At 35.0% G+C, this 14,264-nt stretch overlaps 1 protein-coding gene across 4 annotated transcripts in view; it reads right to left on the bottom strand.

Annotated features, from left to right (window-relative positions):
- Sclt1 (sodium channel and clathrin linker 1) overlaps positions 1-14,177 on the bottom strand; it is a 176,388-nt gene extending 162,211 nt beyond the window's left edge. The window contains exons 1-2 of one of the 4 annotated variants that reach the window (XR_006855097.2): positions 13,939-14,173; positions 4,359-4,426 (exon numbers count right to left, since the gene is read on the bottom strand). Coding sequence is in view for 3 of the 4 variants with exons in the window: in XM_046459634.2 (XP_046315590.1) it covers positions 4,359-4,426; positions 13,939-13,972 (102 nt within the window). In the remaining variant the exon portion in view is untranslated. The other 3 variants (XM_046459634.2, XM_046459633.2, XM_058584062.1) reach the window with 3 other exon arrangements.
- Positions 14,178-14,264: the final 87 nt, after the last annotated feature.

The following is a 14,264-nucleotide window of genomic DNA, read 5'->3' as shown; positions in this document are numbered from 1 at the left end:
AAAAAATCATGCTGGGCAGAATAAGACTAAAACTGACTATATAAACATTTGTAAATGACCTGTCTACACTCTCTAAAAAGAATTGAACAAACTATGCTAAATAAACAAAATATTTATAGAACTTTATATGTACTGAATCTTTAAAAAAACTGATCCTCATTAATTTCTATTAATCTTTGATTTCATGATGACTTTGTAACATGATGGTGATCGTGAAACACAGAAAAACAAAGTCAATAGATTGCAGTTAGGTAAGCACATTCTCTGGATATTTTTCTTCCTCTAACAAAATTATGCACTCATCAAACATTCTAATTACAATTCTGAGTTTTTAATTTTGCCTTTGATTCTAATCAGTATTGTCTATCAAATAAGTAAATGGCATACTCCCCATCCATTTATTCCCCAAATAAAGTACAGCCTAACTAGCATTTTGTGATGATGTTCTTGTACATTTTAGAGGATTTCAGCAAATCCTTTAAGCTTTTTATTCAGATCATAGGGAGAGTGATCTTCATCTTTTATCAGTACAGCATAAGATAAACAGCATAAGAAATTGCTAAACTCAGTTGGATCTTTGTTTAAAAAATGTGTTAAAATAATATCTTACTGTCACAGGATGATGAAAAATCAGTGCTTCCAGGGTTTACATGGATGATTCATCAGATTGGGAGTTTAAGCATACAAGACTAGCTAAACCTAATTTCATTAATTTAAAAGCCAAATTAAATTTAAAAATTCACTTTCTCATGTGTATTAGCCTAATTTCAAATGCTCAAAGTTTCATGAGACTAGTAGCTACCAAAATGGACAGTGCACAATTGTATATTTCTATCAGAGAAAGTTCTATCAGACAACAATGTCCTGAAAGCTCGGTATGTGACTCAAGTCAAAGAGTACAGATAGAGTGCTGTATTTAACCTGCCGAGTCTTATATCTGTTAACCCACAACGCCTCAGTGTCTGCTTCCATGCGATTTTCATACATCCACTATTTGATCTGAGTTGGGAACGACTCCTGCATACTGCATAAAACATGCCAAATCCTTTCCTTTCTCAGGGCCTCTTCTTGGTACAGTCTTTGGTTAGTTCTTTATTTTCTGTTCTATCTTGAGTTAGAAAGGCCTTCTCTGACCTTCCAAAAACCGGTCTCTGTTACCTGATGACCTACAAAGACTGTATCACAGTTCCCTATTTATTTTCTTTGTAGAATTTTGTGATTTTAATTATTTAATTAATTCATATCTCTTCCATGGGAGGAGGATCCTTCATCTATCTTTTTCATAGCTCTGGCTCCAGAGTTTACCTAGCACAGTGTTTGCTGAATAAGCCAATGTCCTTCCCCACCAGAACACACTCACACAGCTCTGGCACTGTGCTTTTAGGTTATTCCTTACATCCTTTTAATTGCAGCTTAATATGTCTTTTTTTTTCCTAGCAGACTATTCTTTTTAAATTTAAATTTTGTTTACAAGTGATAATGAGGAAAAAAGAGAATTCCCAAGATAGAGGAGGAAAATATTTTTAGGTTAGCTTTCAGAACAAGTAACTTATTTTTAATATTTCACCCTGTCTCCTCAGCATATCCAAAGAGAGCCAAAATATTAGCCTCGCCTCTCAGTACACACATACTGCCATGGCATAGGTTACAAAGAGGATTCAATTAGCCTGGGTGCAAGAAAAGGCAAGTATGCAGTAGAAACAAACAAACAAACAAAAACAAAAAACAAAAAACCCAGGAAGAAAGAATTAGGAAAAGACAGAAATTAATTTCCCACTCACTTCCTTAAATGAAATATTTTCTAATCTTTGCATATTTTTCATCTAGTGCCCATTATGACACTCTCAGAGTGCAATGCCACTGGAAATATTTTCTACTTATATAGAGAAATACAAAATAATTTAAAAAGAAACTAAATTTCATAAGAATCCTGAAGGGATCATTTAATAAACAGTTGCTATTTAAAATATCTTTTAAAAGTTACAAATAATTATAAATGCAGAAATAAGATTCTTTAAAAAGCTGATTATATTATGAATATATAATGAGCCAGATACTTAATATATTAAATATATAAGTTTTTCAACCTATTGAAAGACTCCAATATTCAGAGATGTTCAGAGAATTTAAGTATAGCTTGTTCTAAAGATAACATGTATTCCTCTAAGAACAATACTCTTCAAATGGTCATTTTAAAAAGCAATTCACAAAACTTACTTTGCTCCAATATAAGCTCACATGAACATTTTATACTAATACCACTAAAGGATTTTTCACCATTACACATCTAATTTTCACACATAAAAAAATATTTTTGAAGTTCAAACTAAAAATACAAGAAATATCAAATTCCTGCAACTTTATTTTTCCAATATTGGAAAACCATAAAATATGTTCATCTAACACAAGTCCTGGTAATTCTAGGGTACCTCATGTACCATCTTGAAAAATAAAATGACAAAATATGCACTTGTATTTCCTAAGCTGATCATAACATTTCACATCTCCCTGACTTTCACTACATGTGACAATTCAAATCATGTTGAAAGATCATCAGGTAGGGATGGAGGGGAAAGATCAAGAAATATTGATCAAGCACCTCCTGATAAGAACTGTTCTAGACATCTGGGACACATAGCTGTACAAAGGAGGCAAAAAATTCATGAAGGATTTCTACTGCTTGCAGTAGCAACCAGATGACAGTGATAAGAGATTTGAGCCCGCGCTTCTGGGTCCCCTGTGCTCCTTGATAATGATTTCCTGTGTACTTTTCCCCTTACTATAAAATGAACAGAAAACAAACAAACAAAATTCTCCTGAGGATTTTTTTCCAGAAATTCAATTAATGTTTCTGGAGTAAAGAACCTCAAAAGGAACACTCACTGCATAGGCCGAGACTATGGACATTATGGAGAAAGCAGACTAATCTCCCTCTCTGCTTTTGTATCACCTCCCTTCTCACGATCACAAACTATGTAGTAAACAGCAAGACCCATGGGGATGGGAGTTTTGAAACAGCAACATGTGCTAAAGATATGGGGGACTATAGAGGAATCTTAGGAAGGAACAAAATGCTACCACTAAAAATAAGAGACAGGAATCAGGATTTGACTGATGTATGTATAAGAGAACCTGCACCCTCAGAGAATTAAAAGAGGTATAATTGCTCTGAAAGGGTATACTTTTGGGTGAGTGCAGATTTGTCCCTCTTGGTCTGCTACCCTCAGGCTTCAACTAATTATAATCACAATGCATAATGCAGGTACATCTGAAGAGCTATCTGGATCACTGCTACACTATCTGGTAACACCATCTTTAATAATCAAGTCAGTCATAGCTTCAAGCAGATGCATTGCAATAACTTGCCCAGAGATCTTTTCAGGTCTATGCTACAAAATATTCAGCAGAGACACAACAAAACAGAACAAACAAAAACCCTAAGAAACTAATGAAATTAAAGGTTGTTGGATTATGAAAGATTTTCTATCATTTAAATGATTACAGTTCTTTGTTAAGAATCCATAAAAAAGTAATATATATAAAAAATAACATGATAATCACAGTGAATAGAGGATGGATAGCTTTAGGATTCTATGGACTCTTGAGTTCAATTTTTGGAAATAAAAACACAGAGCAGCAACCGAACATTGAGGATACATTAAAAAAATTATAACTATATTCAAGCCAACAATAAACTGGCCCTTTCTAATACCTCAAAAATGATTTCTTCATTTTTTATACATTAAAAACATTTCTGTTCCAATTATAAGATACACTTAGGCAAAACAAAACATTCATTGTTTCAGAAGAGAACCATTGCTAATCTAGGAGCCACCACTGTTCTTTTAATACTCTGTACATGGAGTTCAATAAGAAATCTTAATGGTTAAAAAATTTCTTTACACCCAACATTTTTATTAAAACATGATATTCAAGGAAATAAGTATTTTAAAAATTCTATATATTACTATTTGAGTTAATTTATACTTCTGTCACAATTTATGAGAATTGAGAGTTATAGCACACAACTAGATACATTTTTAGAAACAAATTTAGGATGTTTGAAAACCTGAATGAATTTTATTTTTGGAACTCACAAGACATTTTAACACCACGAATTCCTCCAACATTGAGGGAGAATAAACAATTCTTGTGGACAAAAAGTGTAATTTCATCAAGCAAAAACAAACTTTCCTCTTACAAAAATCGAAGTTGTAAGCAAAATTTGAAAGTGTTGTAGACAACTTCACATGAGAATAATTTTAAGTAGAACTTATACTATATGTATATTGATTTATGTAGATATATTTACAACTAAATATGAATCTGGCTCATTAGACCTTAATTAATTTACATACCTGTATAGATGAATGTTTGGAAAATTTTTCCATTTGATGTGTCCCAAAATCTTCACTTAGTCTTTGATCTGAAACAAAGGGAAAAACCAATTTAAGCTCATTGGGTAATGTTCAGCTTTTTAAAACTAGACAAATAGTAGTAGTTATTTGATATAACCTATGAAAAATGGCTAGAGTCCACTTCTACTGCTCCTCAACATAAGATGAACAATTAATTTCAACATACTATTTAAGAACTTAAAATGAGTCCCTTTTGTATACCTATACAACCTAACCACTGTAAATGGGGAAACAAAAGCTTTGGATTTGGGATTTTCAGATTAGAAATGCTCAATCTGTAATTGGGGGTGTGTGTGGGGGGAGCCTGAAGCTACAAATCCATTCCAAAAAAGCTAAAAAAAAAAAAAAAACAGCACATTAAACCTAAAGAAAGTTAAATGAGGGAAATAATAAAGATAAACCCAGAGGACAAATACAAAATAAACTTCAAAAAGAAGATCAAAACTACTAATCTCGGCCAGGCATGGTAGTGCACACCTACAATCCCAGAGTCTCAGGAAACTGACGCAGGAGGATCACAAGTTCAAAGCCAGCTTCAAAAACTTATGAGGACCTACGCAACTTAGAAAGACCTTGTTTCAAAATAAAAAGGGCTGGGGATGTGCAGTGGTTAAGCACCCCTGGGTTCAATCCCAGTATTAAAAAAAAAAAAAAAAGCAAGAATGTCAAAGAAGAATTGATGAAATTCAAGATAATTTTATGACAAAGTATTTCATAATATGATAATGAAAACTTACAAAAGCACAGAATAAATACCATAGTAAGGTAAAAAATGTTGAAAACTTTCTCTTGGAAATCAGGCTGACACAAGGATAAATTCTCATGATATTTACTCAACACTCTAGTGGAAGTGTAAGTTAATGCAATAAGGCAATAACTAAAAGAAACAAAAAGTATAAAGGCCATAAATAAAGAAAACCCTGTTATTTTTTATAATTAAAAGTGTGTATGCAGTTAATGCAAAAGAATACAAAGGGAAAAATCTTAAAATCAATAATCGAGTTTAATAAGGTTGTTAGACAAGAAATAAAAAAAATAATTATACAAAAAAATGACAGGTTATATAATACTAGAAAACAATAAAAGATGTCATTTGCAGTATCATCAAATAACATCAATGCCTAGGAATAAATATAACCACAGAAGTGTAAGACCCTTACACACACGTGCACACACACGTGCACACACACAAAAAACAAAACAAAACCCTGAAACACCCAGGAGAGAGAAATTACAGACCTAAATAAATGACTTAAGAGATATTCATGGTTTACCGTAAAACTGTCAATTCTCCCAACACTGATCTATAGATTCAGTGCAATTCCGATCATACTCAAAAAAATTATAGAAATTGAAAATCTGATTCTAAAATATAGATGGAAATGCAAAGAAAATAGCCAAGACTAATGAATATGAACAAATTATGTCTATGTACAATGATATGAATAAATCTGAAATCTCAGGTTGGAGAAAACAAGTCACACATAAAAGAACACACAGTTTATGATCTTGTATTTTAAACTTCAATCCAAGTAAAACTAAATTATAGTGTAAAATTAAAGACCCTGGTTACCTGTGACGATATTTGAAGAGAAGGAGTGGTTGTTCTGAGGTTCTAGCAATGTTCTATTTCTTGACCTTAGTTGTGGTTTCATAAGTATTGTACTTTGTAATACTTCACTAGGCTTTATATTCATATTTTCTGTTGTGTTATGTTACAGATAACCAAATACATACATATTAACCAGTTGCTTCTGTAACTGGTGTAGTCATTTATTGATGATGTCTTTTGTGATAACCAAGTTTTTATTTCTAATGTAGTCTATTCATATATTTTGTCCTTTCACTTAAAAAAAAAAAAACTCTATTGAGGAAATCTTCCCCATCCTGAAGACATAAAGATACCCTCTTATACTTTTTTCTGAAAGTTTAAAGAAAATTTATTCCTTCAATCAATCTGGAGATGATTTTTTTACATACTGTAGGAAAGATACTTTTATTTTTCTTTCCTGTTTGGATGGCCAATTATCCTAGTATCATTCACTTAGCAATTTGAACTCTTCCCACTGGTTTGTATATTGCTTTATCTTATAATAAGTATTTGTGAACATGTGAATCCATTTCTGAATTTTTATTTCACTGACCTATGATCTATCAATTTGCAAAGATTATATTGAGTGAATAATTGGATGCTTATAGTAAGTTTTAATACCTAGTAAAACGAAATTTCCCACCTGGCTTCTCTTTAAACTCTTGATTACTTGTTCACAAAGCTTTTAGAACTAGATTGTCAAAATGGATTGCATTGAATCTATCCATTAATTTGTGGGAGAACTGACATATTTACCATACTGAGTTCTCTAAGACATAATTTGATATTTCTTCGTGAATCTAAATATTCTTTTGTAAACTATATAATTTTATAATTGCAAGCTATCTTTTCATTGCTTGAATCAGCCCAGTAATTAAATGAATGTATGTATATGTACATAAACACACACACACACACACACACACACACAAATTCACTGCTGGATTTGTTAAAACTTTATTTTGGATTTTAGTTCCAATACACATAAGTAACATGAGTTTATAATTTTCCTTTCTTGCAAGTCTGTTTTTTAGGGAATAGTTAAAAACATGGACAACAAAACCAGACTACCTGGGTTCAATTCCCAGGTCAGCCACATACTGGTTATTAGTTAACCTTGAGTTTGAGGTGGTACTTATCCAGTTGAGATCTGTGGGTATGGGACAACAGGCTCTGAGCATAACAGTAAGGCAAAGTAAGCAGCTGATCCCTGGATAAGGTGTTACTGGGCATATACTATAGAGAAGTAGGGGAATAATCATACTAATAACTTACAAAAGAGTAGATGGACTAATGCACAGCAGTTATAGACTGTGCAAGAAAGTAATAAAAATGAATTGGGGAAAGCATTAGGAGAATGGAAGACAATAAAGAGTTCATAGAATAGAAATCTCGATGAGGTCAAAGAACAGTTGTAGCTGGAGTAAGATACTTGAGTTGAAAACATCAAAAGTGGGGCAACTTAAGAGTACTTTTGCTTATGCCCATAACGATACAAACAAAACCCAAATAAGTCGAGTGTGTAGGCCATCAGACATCAGATAATGGTGACTAGAGATATGACACAAATGAGATAATCTCTAGGACTGCCTCCGCTGAATGACTGGAGAGACTTTTCAGCTCATGGTACAGGGAGAGGACAGGAGGCAAACACCATCAGGCTGCAACAAAAAGATGGAGCAGAGATTTGGTGGAGACCAACTGAACTAGAACTGGCAGGAAACAATATAGGTAATCCAAAGTGCTTGGTACAGAAGTGTTTCAGATTTGGGAGTTCTTTGGATTTTGGAATATTTGCATAGACTTTAATAGTTAAGCATCCTAATCAAAAATCAGAAAAGCTCCAGAATCCATAAGTTTTCATGTCGATGCTCAAAAGTTTTGGATTTCCAAGCATTGCAAACTTCACATCTTTGAAATAGCAATGCTCAATCTATATAAGAGAGAAGGTTGCACAGAGGAAGAACTCTGGGAGTTTAAGATCTAAAGAGATTACTCTTTAAGTACACAACAAAGTAATGAATAGCTTTCTATTTAAGAAGTTGAATTTGTAGTTTAAGATCCTTCCACAAAGAAAACTCCAGGTCCACTTGGCTTCACTGGTGAATTCTACCAAACAATTAAAGGACAAAATATACCAATCCTACACAAACACTCACAAAAAATTCAAGAGGACAAAATGTTTCCTACGTAATTCTAAGAGGTCAGCATTACCTGATATCAAAAATAAGACAGACATTAGAAGAAAGCAAGTAAAAAAGAAAGGGGATGGTTGGTTTCATGAACATAGATATTAAAATTTTAAGCAAACTTGGATAAAATCAAATTCAACAATGTAGAAAAAGGTTTATATTACACAGTAGAGTTTATCTCAGAAAGGCTGGTGGATTTAACATCTGAAAATTAATCAGCATAATCAGCATAACTTTCCCTATTGAAGTAAAAATTGAAAAAAATATGATATCAGTGGATTCAGAAAAAGCATTTGAAAAAATACCTAGTATCTATTCCAATAAAATCTCTTGGCAAACTAGAAATGGAAATGAACATTCTCAACATCCTGATAAAGATACCTATAAAAAAAATAGGGGGACAAGCTTGTAGCCCAGTAGTAGAGCACTTGCCTAGCTTGTATGAGCACTGGGTTTGATCCTCAGCATCACATAAAAAATAAATAAATAGATGGTATTGTGCCCATCTACACCTATAAAAAAATCTTAAAAAGTCTTACACATATAAAAGATGTTTTCTCCCCAAGAACAGGAACAAGATAAGATAGGATGTCAATTCCCATCTTATCACTTCTGCTCAATTCTCTAGGAAATTCTAGTGAGAGCACTAAAGCAAGAAAAGGAAATGAAAGGCATCCAGATTAGAAAGAAGAGGCAAAATTGCATTTCATTCAGATAATAAGATTGTCTAAGTTAAAAATCCTACCTAAAATTTACTGTAATTAATGAGTTTAACAAGGTGGCATGCAAAAAAAATTTTCTATATATTAGCAATGAAAGAAGTAAAAAAAAAAAAAAAGAAGTGTGTCACATTAGATTGGGTAGAGAGAAGTGATGGGAGGGGAGGGGAGGAGAGGGGTGGGAGGAAAGGAAGGGCAGCAGAATAAAATAGACTTTATTATTGCTGTATGTATATACGTGACTGCATGACCAATGTGATTCTGCAACCTGTACACTCAGAAAAATGAGAAATTATACCCCATCTGATTCATATGTATGATATGTCAAGATCATTGTACTGTCATGTGTAACTAATTAAAACAAATTTAAAAAAAAGAAAAAAGTCAAACTGAAAGTAAAAGAATACCATTGATAACAGCATCAAAAACTTCAGTACATAGGGATAAATTTGACAAAAGATGACAAAACCTATATATTAAAACTATAAAATATTGCAGAGAAGTATGCATTTTCACTGGTCAGAGGACTGAATATCATTAAGTCATGAATTTACATAAATTGAACAATGAATTCAATACAATGCCTCTCAAAATTCCAGCACCTTTACTGAAAAAGAACAAACTTTTTTAAAAATTAAATTATTTATTTATTCTAATTTGTTATATATGATGGCAGAATGCAATTCATTTCATATTACACATATAGAGCACAATTTTTCAAGTAACTGGTTGTACACAAAGTATTCTGTACACAAAGACACCATTCGTGTCTTCATACATGTACTTAGGGTAATCATGTCTAACTCATTCCATCATCTTTCCTACTCCCATGCTCTCTTCCTTTTCTTCCTCCCCTTTGTCCTACCTGAAGTTCCTTCCTCCCCACCCCCTCCCTCGCCATTATGAGTCAGCATCCTCATATCAAAGAAAACATTGAGCCTTTGCTTTTGGGGGATTGGCTTACTTCACTTAGCAGTATATTCTCTAACTCCACCCATTTACCTGCCATGATTTTACTCTCTTTTAATGCTGAGTAATATTCCACTGTATATGTATACCAAAGTTTCCCTATCCATTCATCTACTGAAAAGCATCTGGGTTGGTTCTACAATTTAGCTATTGTGAATTGTGCTGCTATAAACATTGATGTGGCTGTGTCTCTTCAGTATGCTGTTTTTAAGTCCTCTGGGTATAGCTGGGTCAAATGGTGGTTCCATTCCCAGTTTTCCAAGGATCTCCACACTGCTTTCCAGATTGGCTGCACCAATTTGCAGTCCCACCAGCAACGTATGAGTGTGCCTTTTCCCCCACATCCTTGCCAACACTTATCATTGTTTGTGTTCTTAATAGTTGCCATTCTGACTGGAGTGAGAATGAAATCTTAGAGTAGTTTTGATTTGCATTTCTCTAATTGCTAAAGATGTTGAACATTTTTGCATATATTTGTTGATTGATTGTATATCCTCTTCTGAGAAGTATCTGTTCAGTTCCTTGGCCCATTTATTGATTGGGTTATTTGGTTTTTTTGGTGTCAAGGTTTTTGAGTGCTTTATATATCCTAGAGATTAGTGCTCTACCTGATGTGTTGTGGTACAGATTTGCTCCCATTCTGTAGGCTCTCTCACTGATTGAAGAAGCTTTTTAGTTTAAATCCATCCCATTTATTGATTCTTGATTTTAATTCTTGCGCCAAACGAGTCTTATTAAGGAAGTTGGGACCTAATCTGACGTGATGGAGATTTGGGCCTACTTTTTCTTCCATTAGGTGCAAGGTCTCTGGTTTAATTCTAGGTCCTTGATCCACTCTGAGTTGAGTTTTGTGCATGGTAAGTGATAGAGGTTTAATTTCATTTTGTTGCAGATGGATTTCCAGTTTTCCCAGCACTATTTGTTAAAGAGGCTATCTTTTCTCTAATATATGTTTTTGGCATATTTGTCTAATATGAGATAACTGTAATTATGTGGGTTTGTCTCTGTGTCCTCTAATCTGTGCCACTGGTCTACACAGGTCTATTTTGGTGCCAATACCATGATGTTTTTGTTACTATTGCTTGGTAGTATAGTTTAAGGTCTGGAATAGTGATGCCACCTGCTTCATTCTTCTTGCTAAGAACTGCTTTGGCTATTTTGGGTCTCTTATTTTTACAGATGAATTTCATGATTGCTTTTTCCATTTCTATGAGGAATGTCATTGGGATTTTGAATGGGATTGCATTGAATCTGTATAGTGCTTTTGGTAGTATGGTCATTTTTTTTTTGATGATATTAATTCTGCCTATCCAAGAACAAGGTAGATGAACAAGAACAAACTTAAACTTTGATTTCAAGAGTTATAGTAAAGCTGCAATAATCAAGATAGTGGGGTACTAGTATCCAGGTATACAAATAGATCAGTGGAACAGAGTTCAGAAATAAATCAACACACATTAGACAACTGATTTTTAGCAAAGGTACAAAAGTAATCTGGTAGAGAAATAATTGTCTTTTTGATTGAGCAATCACATACACAAAAAAAAGTGAACCTGGACTCTTACCTTATACCTTGGACAAAATTTTACTATTTAACAGTGGATTTAAACATAAAACCTAAAACTACAAAACTTCTTAAAGAAAATCTTGCAGCCCTGGACTAGGCAATGATTTCTTAGATATGACACCAAAAGCACAACTCATAAAAGAAACAAATTAAAAACTTCTGCTCTAATAAAGGCACAGTTAAGAGAATGAAAAGAAAAAAATGAGTACATCACTGACCATACCTACAGGAATGAAAACATTGTTCCTCAAACTGATTTTTAAAAAGTCCCTCTTTGAACAGGTCCCTTAAGGACTATCAGACCCCCCTTTCCAGATGGAGGTGGAAAATGGTACACTGCCAATATGCTAGAAGTTTACTCTACTAGAAGAATGACTGGATATAGAGTAGTCTGTGCTTATCACATGTAAAGATGAAAAAGTAATTCTTAGAGGTAATGTAATGTAGAGCTACCACATCAAAAATACCAAACCAAACCAAACCAAACCGTCTTGAATGAGACTACCAAATTCAAATGGAAAAAATGAAAAGAAGAAATCAAGATCCACAGACGTCAATGTAGAGAAGGTGAGAGGCAGGTGGGAAGACAGAACCCATCTACTCTATCTGAGCTTGTATATAGGTTGGTTTTCTTAGTGGGGTAACCTATCACCTTTAACTGGCATGTAAGGTATATTTAAAGGAAAAAGAAGAAGGGTCATAGACCCTCATTCTCATGTCTTCATGCAAACCCTACCATTCTATGCTCCACTTTCATGCATAAATAGTTATTTCAAGACTGTGAATCTTTTCTTCTTCTATTTGAGATTTCCTTCCTCACTCCACCTGTCTTCTGAACTAGCTCTCATTTTTCAAGAAGTAAATTACTATGCTTTGACTGTCTTATTTGGTTATTGGTCTAGTATTTAGATCTCAGTTTTATCTAAGAATAATGACTGGCTCATTCTTCTATAACTCATTCTTTCTAAAACTCAGGTATTCTCTCCACCCTAGCCAATCTCCTCACCATGCAATTCCTGTCCCACATCACTCAGATGGTGGCCCGTTAGTCATACTACAGAGCAGGGTTATTTCTAATGCTAATGTTACAGTATTGCAGTGATGTCAATTATGTTAGACACTGTGTGTGTACTGTATGTAATATAAACCAGAAATCAGGCTAAGGGCTTTATTTGCATCATCTAAGTCTCAGAACTCCATAAGGGTTGTTGTGTTTATATACTAATTTTACAAATGAGAAAACTCAGACTCAAAGAAGCTAAGAAACTTGCCCAAGGCCAAAGACTTGAAAAGAGGCAGAGTGAGGAATACTATGGACCCACACAGACTAAACTCAGAGGCTAAATTCTTAACCACTGGCTTATGATTCCAAAATGGAACTTACAGCCTTTTTTCTACCATCCCCATTGCTCAAGCCAAAAACTTAAGTTGCCCCCTTCCTCCTTCCAAATTCCTTGATCTTCAATCTATCTGCATCTGCCTTAATTCAGTTCTTACCTGAGTAATGACAACAGTTACTTGATGGCATTCTTCTAACAAGCAAGTCCTTCAAAACCGCCAGACTGGCCTTTCCAAATCACAACTCGATCATGTCAATTTCAACTGAATTCCTTGCAGTGTTATTATATATAACCTATGCAATGATCCAAATTCCTCAGCACATGGAAGACAAGGCCTTTGACCATCCAGTTCCATTCCTGCACTTCAATACCATTTACTATTTCTCTATACAAACCTCCATATTCCATTCATGCCAACCTTGTTGCAAATCTTTAAACAAACTGTATTCTTAATCCTTCAATACTGCAAATAGTGTACTATTTGGGATATCTATGTAGTTCTCACACAAAAAAATTATGCTGATACTTCGAGTTTCGGCCCAAGTAGCATTTCCTTGACAATAGTTTAATAATATTTTTTTAGCACAATGTATCTGACACTACTCTAAACCCTTTACGTATTTTGATGCCTATTTAATAATTCCAATTATCCTATGAGGAAACTGATAATTGGAGAGCCAGCAGTTGCTGCCACTTTGATGTATCTGTGGGATTCATATATTTCCCTCCAAGAATTTAACACTGTTCTCTACATCTCTGCTTGTATAGTGCCTGGCACATAATAGAAACAGTAGTTCAATGAACATCTTCTAAACAAATGGCGAGTGCTGTGCCTCTGGGTTCTCAGTTCTCAGCAGACTTGGAAACCCTTCCTGGCCATTAGCCCTCTCATTTCTTCAGAGCACAAGAGGCGCATAACAAACACGTTCAGCGTCCCAGTAAGCTTAAGTAAACCTTCAAGCACTGACCGAACGCTCTGCCCATCCTCGGGCACACGTCACCACGCTTTTTATGCAGCTAACTTCTTTTAACTTCTTACAAATGTCCACGCTGGGACCCAGCAGGCATTCAAAACACCCTGGTTCACGATGACGACATTCGGCATCATTTATGAATTCCCAATAAAGGAATGTGGAGCTTACTTTGGTCTCCCAGAGGGTCGACTTCTGTGGCCATTTCGACACAGTTTCAGCTGGGAGCTTCCAGCACCTTCCCCTTGCTCCGAGCTCGCGATGCGGGAAAACACAACTCCGGCCGCGCTCGCGAGGCTGTCAGGCGCCGGAGCTGGGCATTGGCATCCCACTCACGCAGCGCCCGCCGCCGGCCGCCGGCCGCGCGCCCGGCCCCGAGGCGCAGCAAGCCCCGCGCCCGGGCGGACACTTCAGATTTCAGAGCCGCTGCGGGCTCACCAAGTGGACTCGCTGCACGTTCGGCCGAATCCCACCGGGAGCGAGGGGGACCCGGGTGC

This window comes from Marmota monax, unplaced genomic scaffold (genome assembly GCF_021218885.2).
Source record: "Marmota monax isolate L192 unplaced genomic scaffold, Marmota_monax_Labrador192_F-V1.1 WCK01_AAM20220418_F8-fsc00039, whole genome shotgun sequence".
Lineage (NCBI taxonomy): Eukaryota > Metazoa > Chordata > Mammalia > Rodentia > Sciuridae > Marmota > Marmota monax.
Note: the sequence above shows the minus strand (reverse complement) of the source record. Positions and strands in the feature narration are given on the sequence as shown.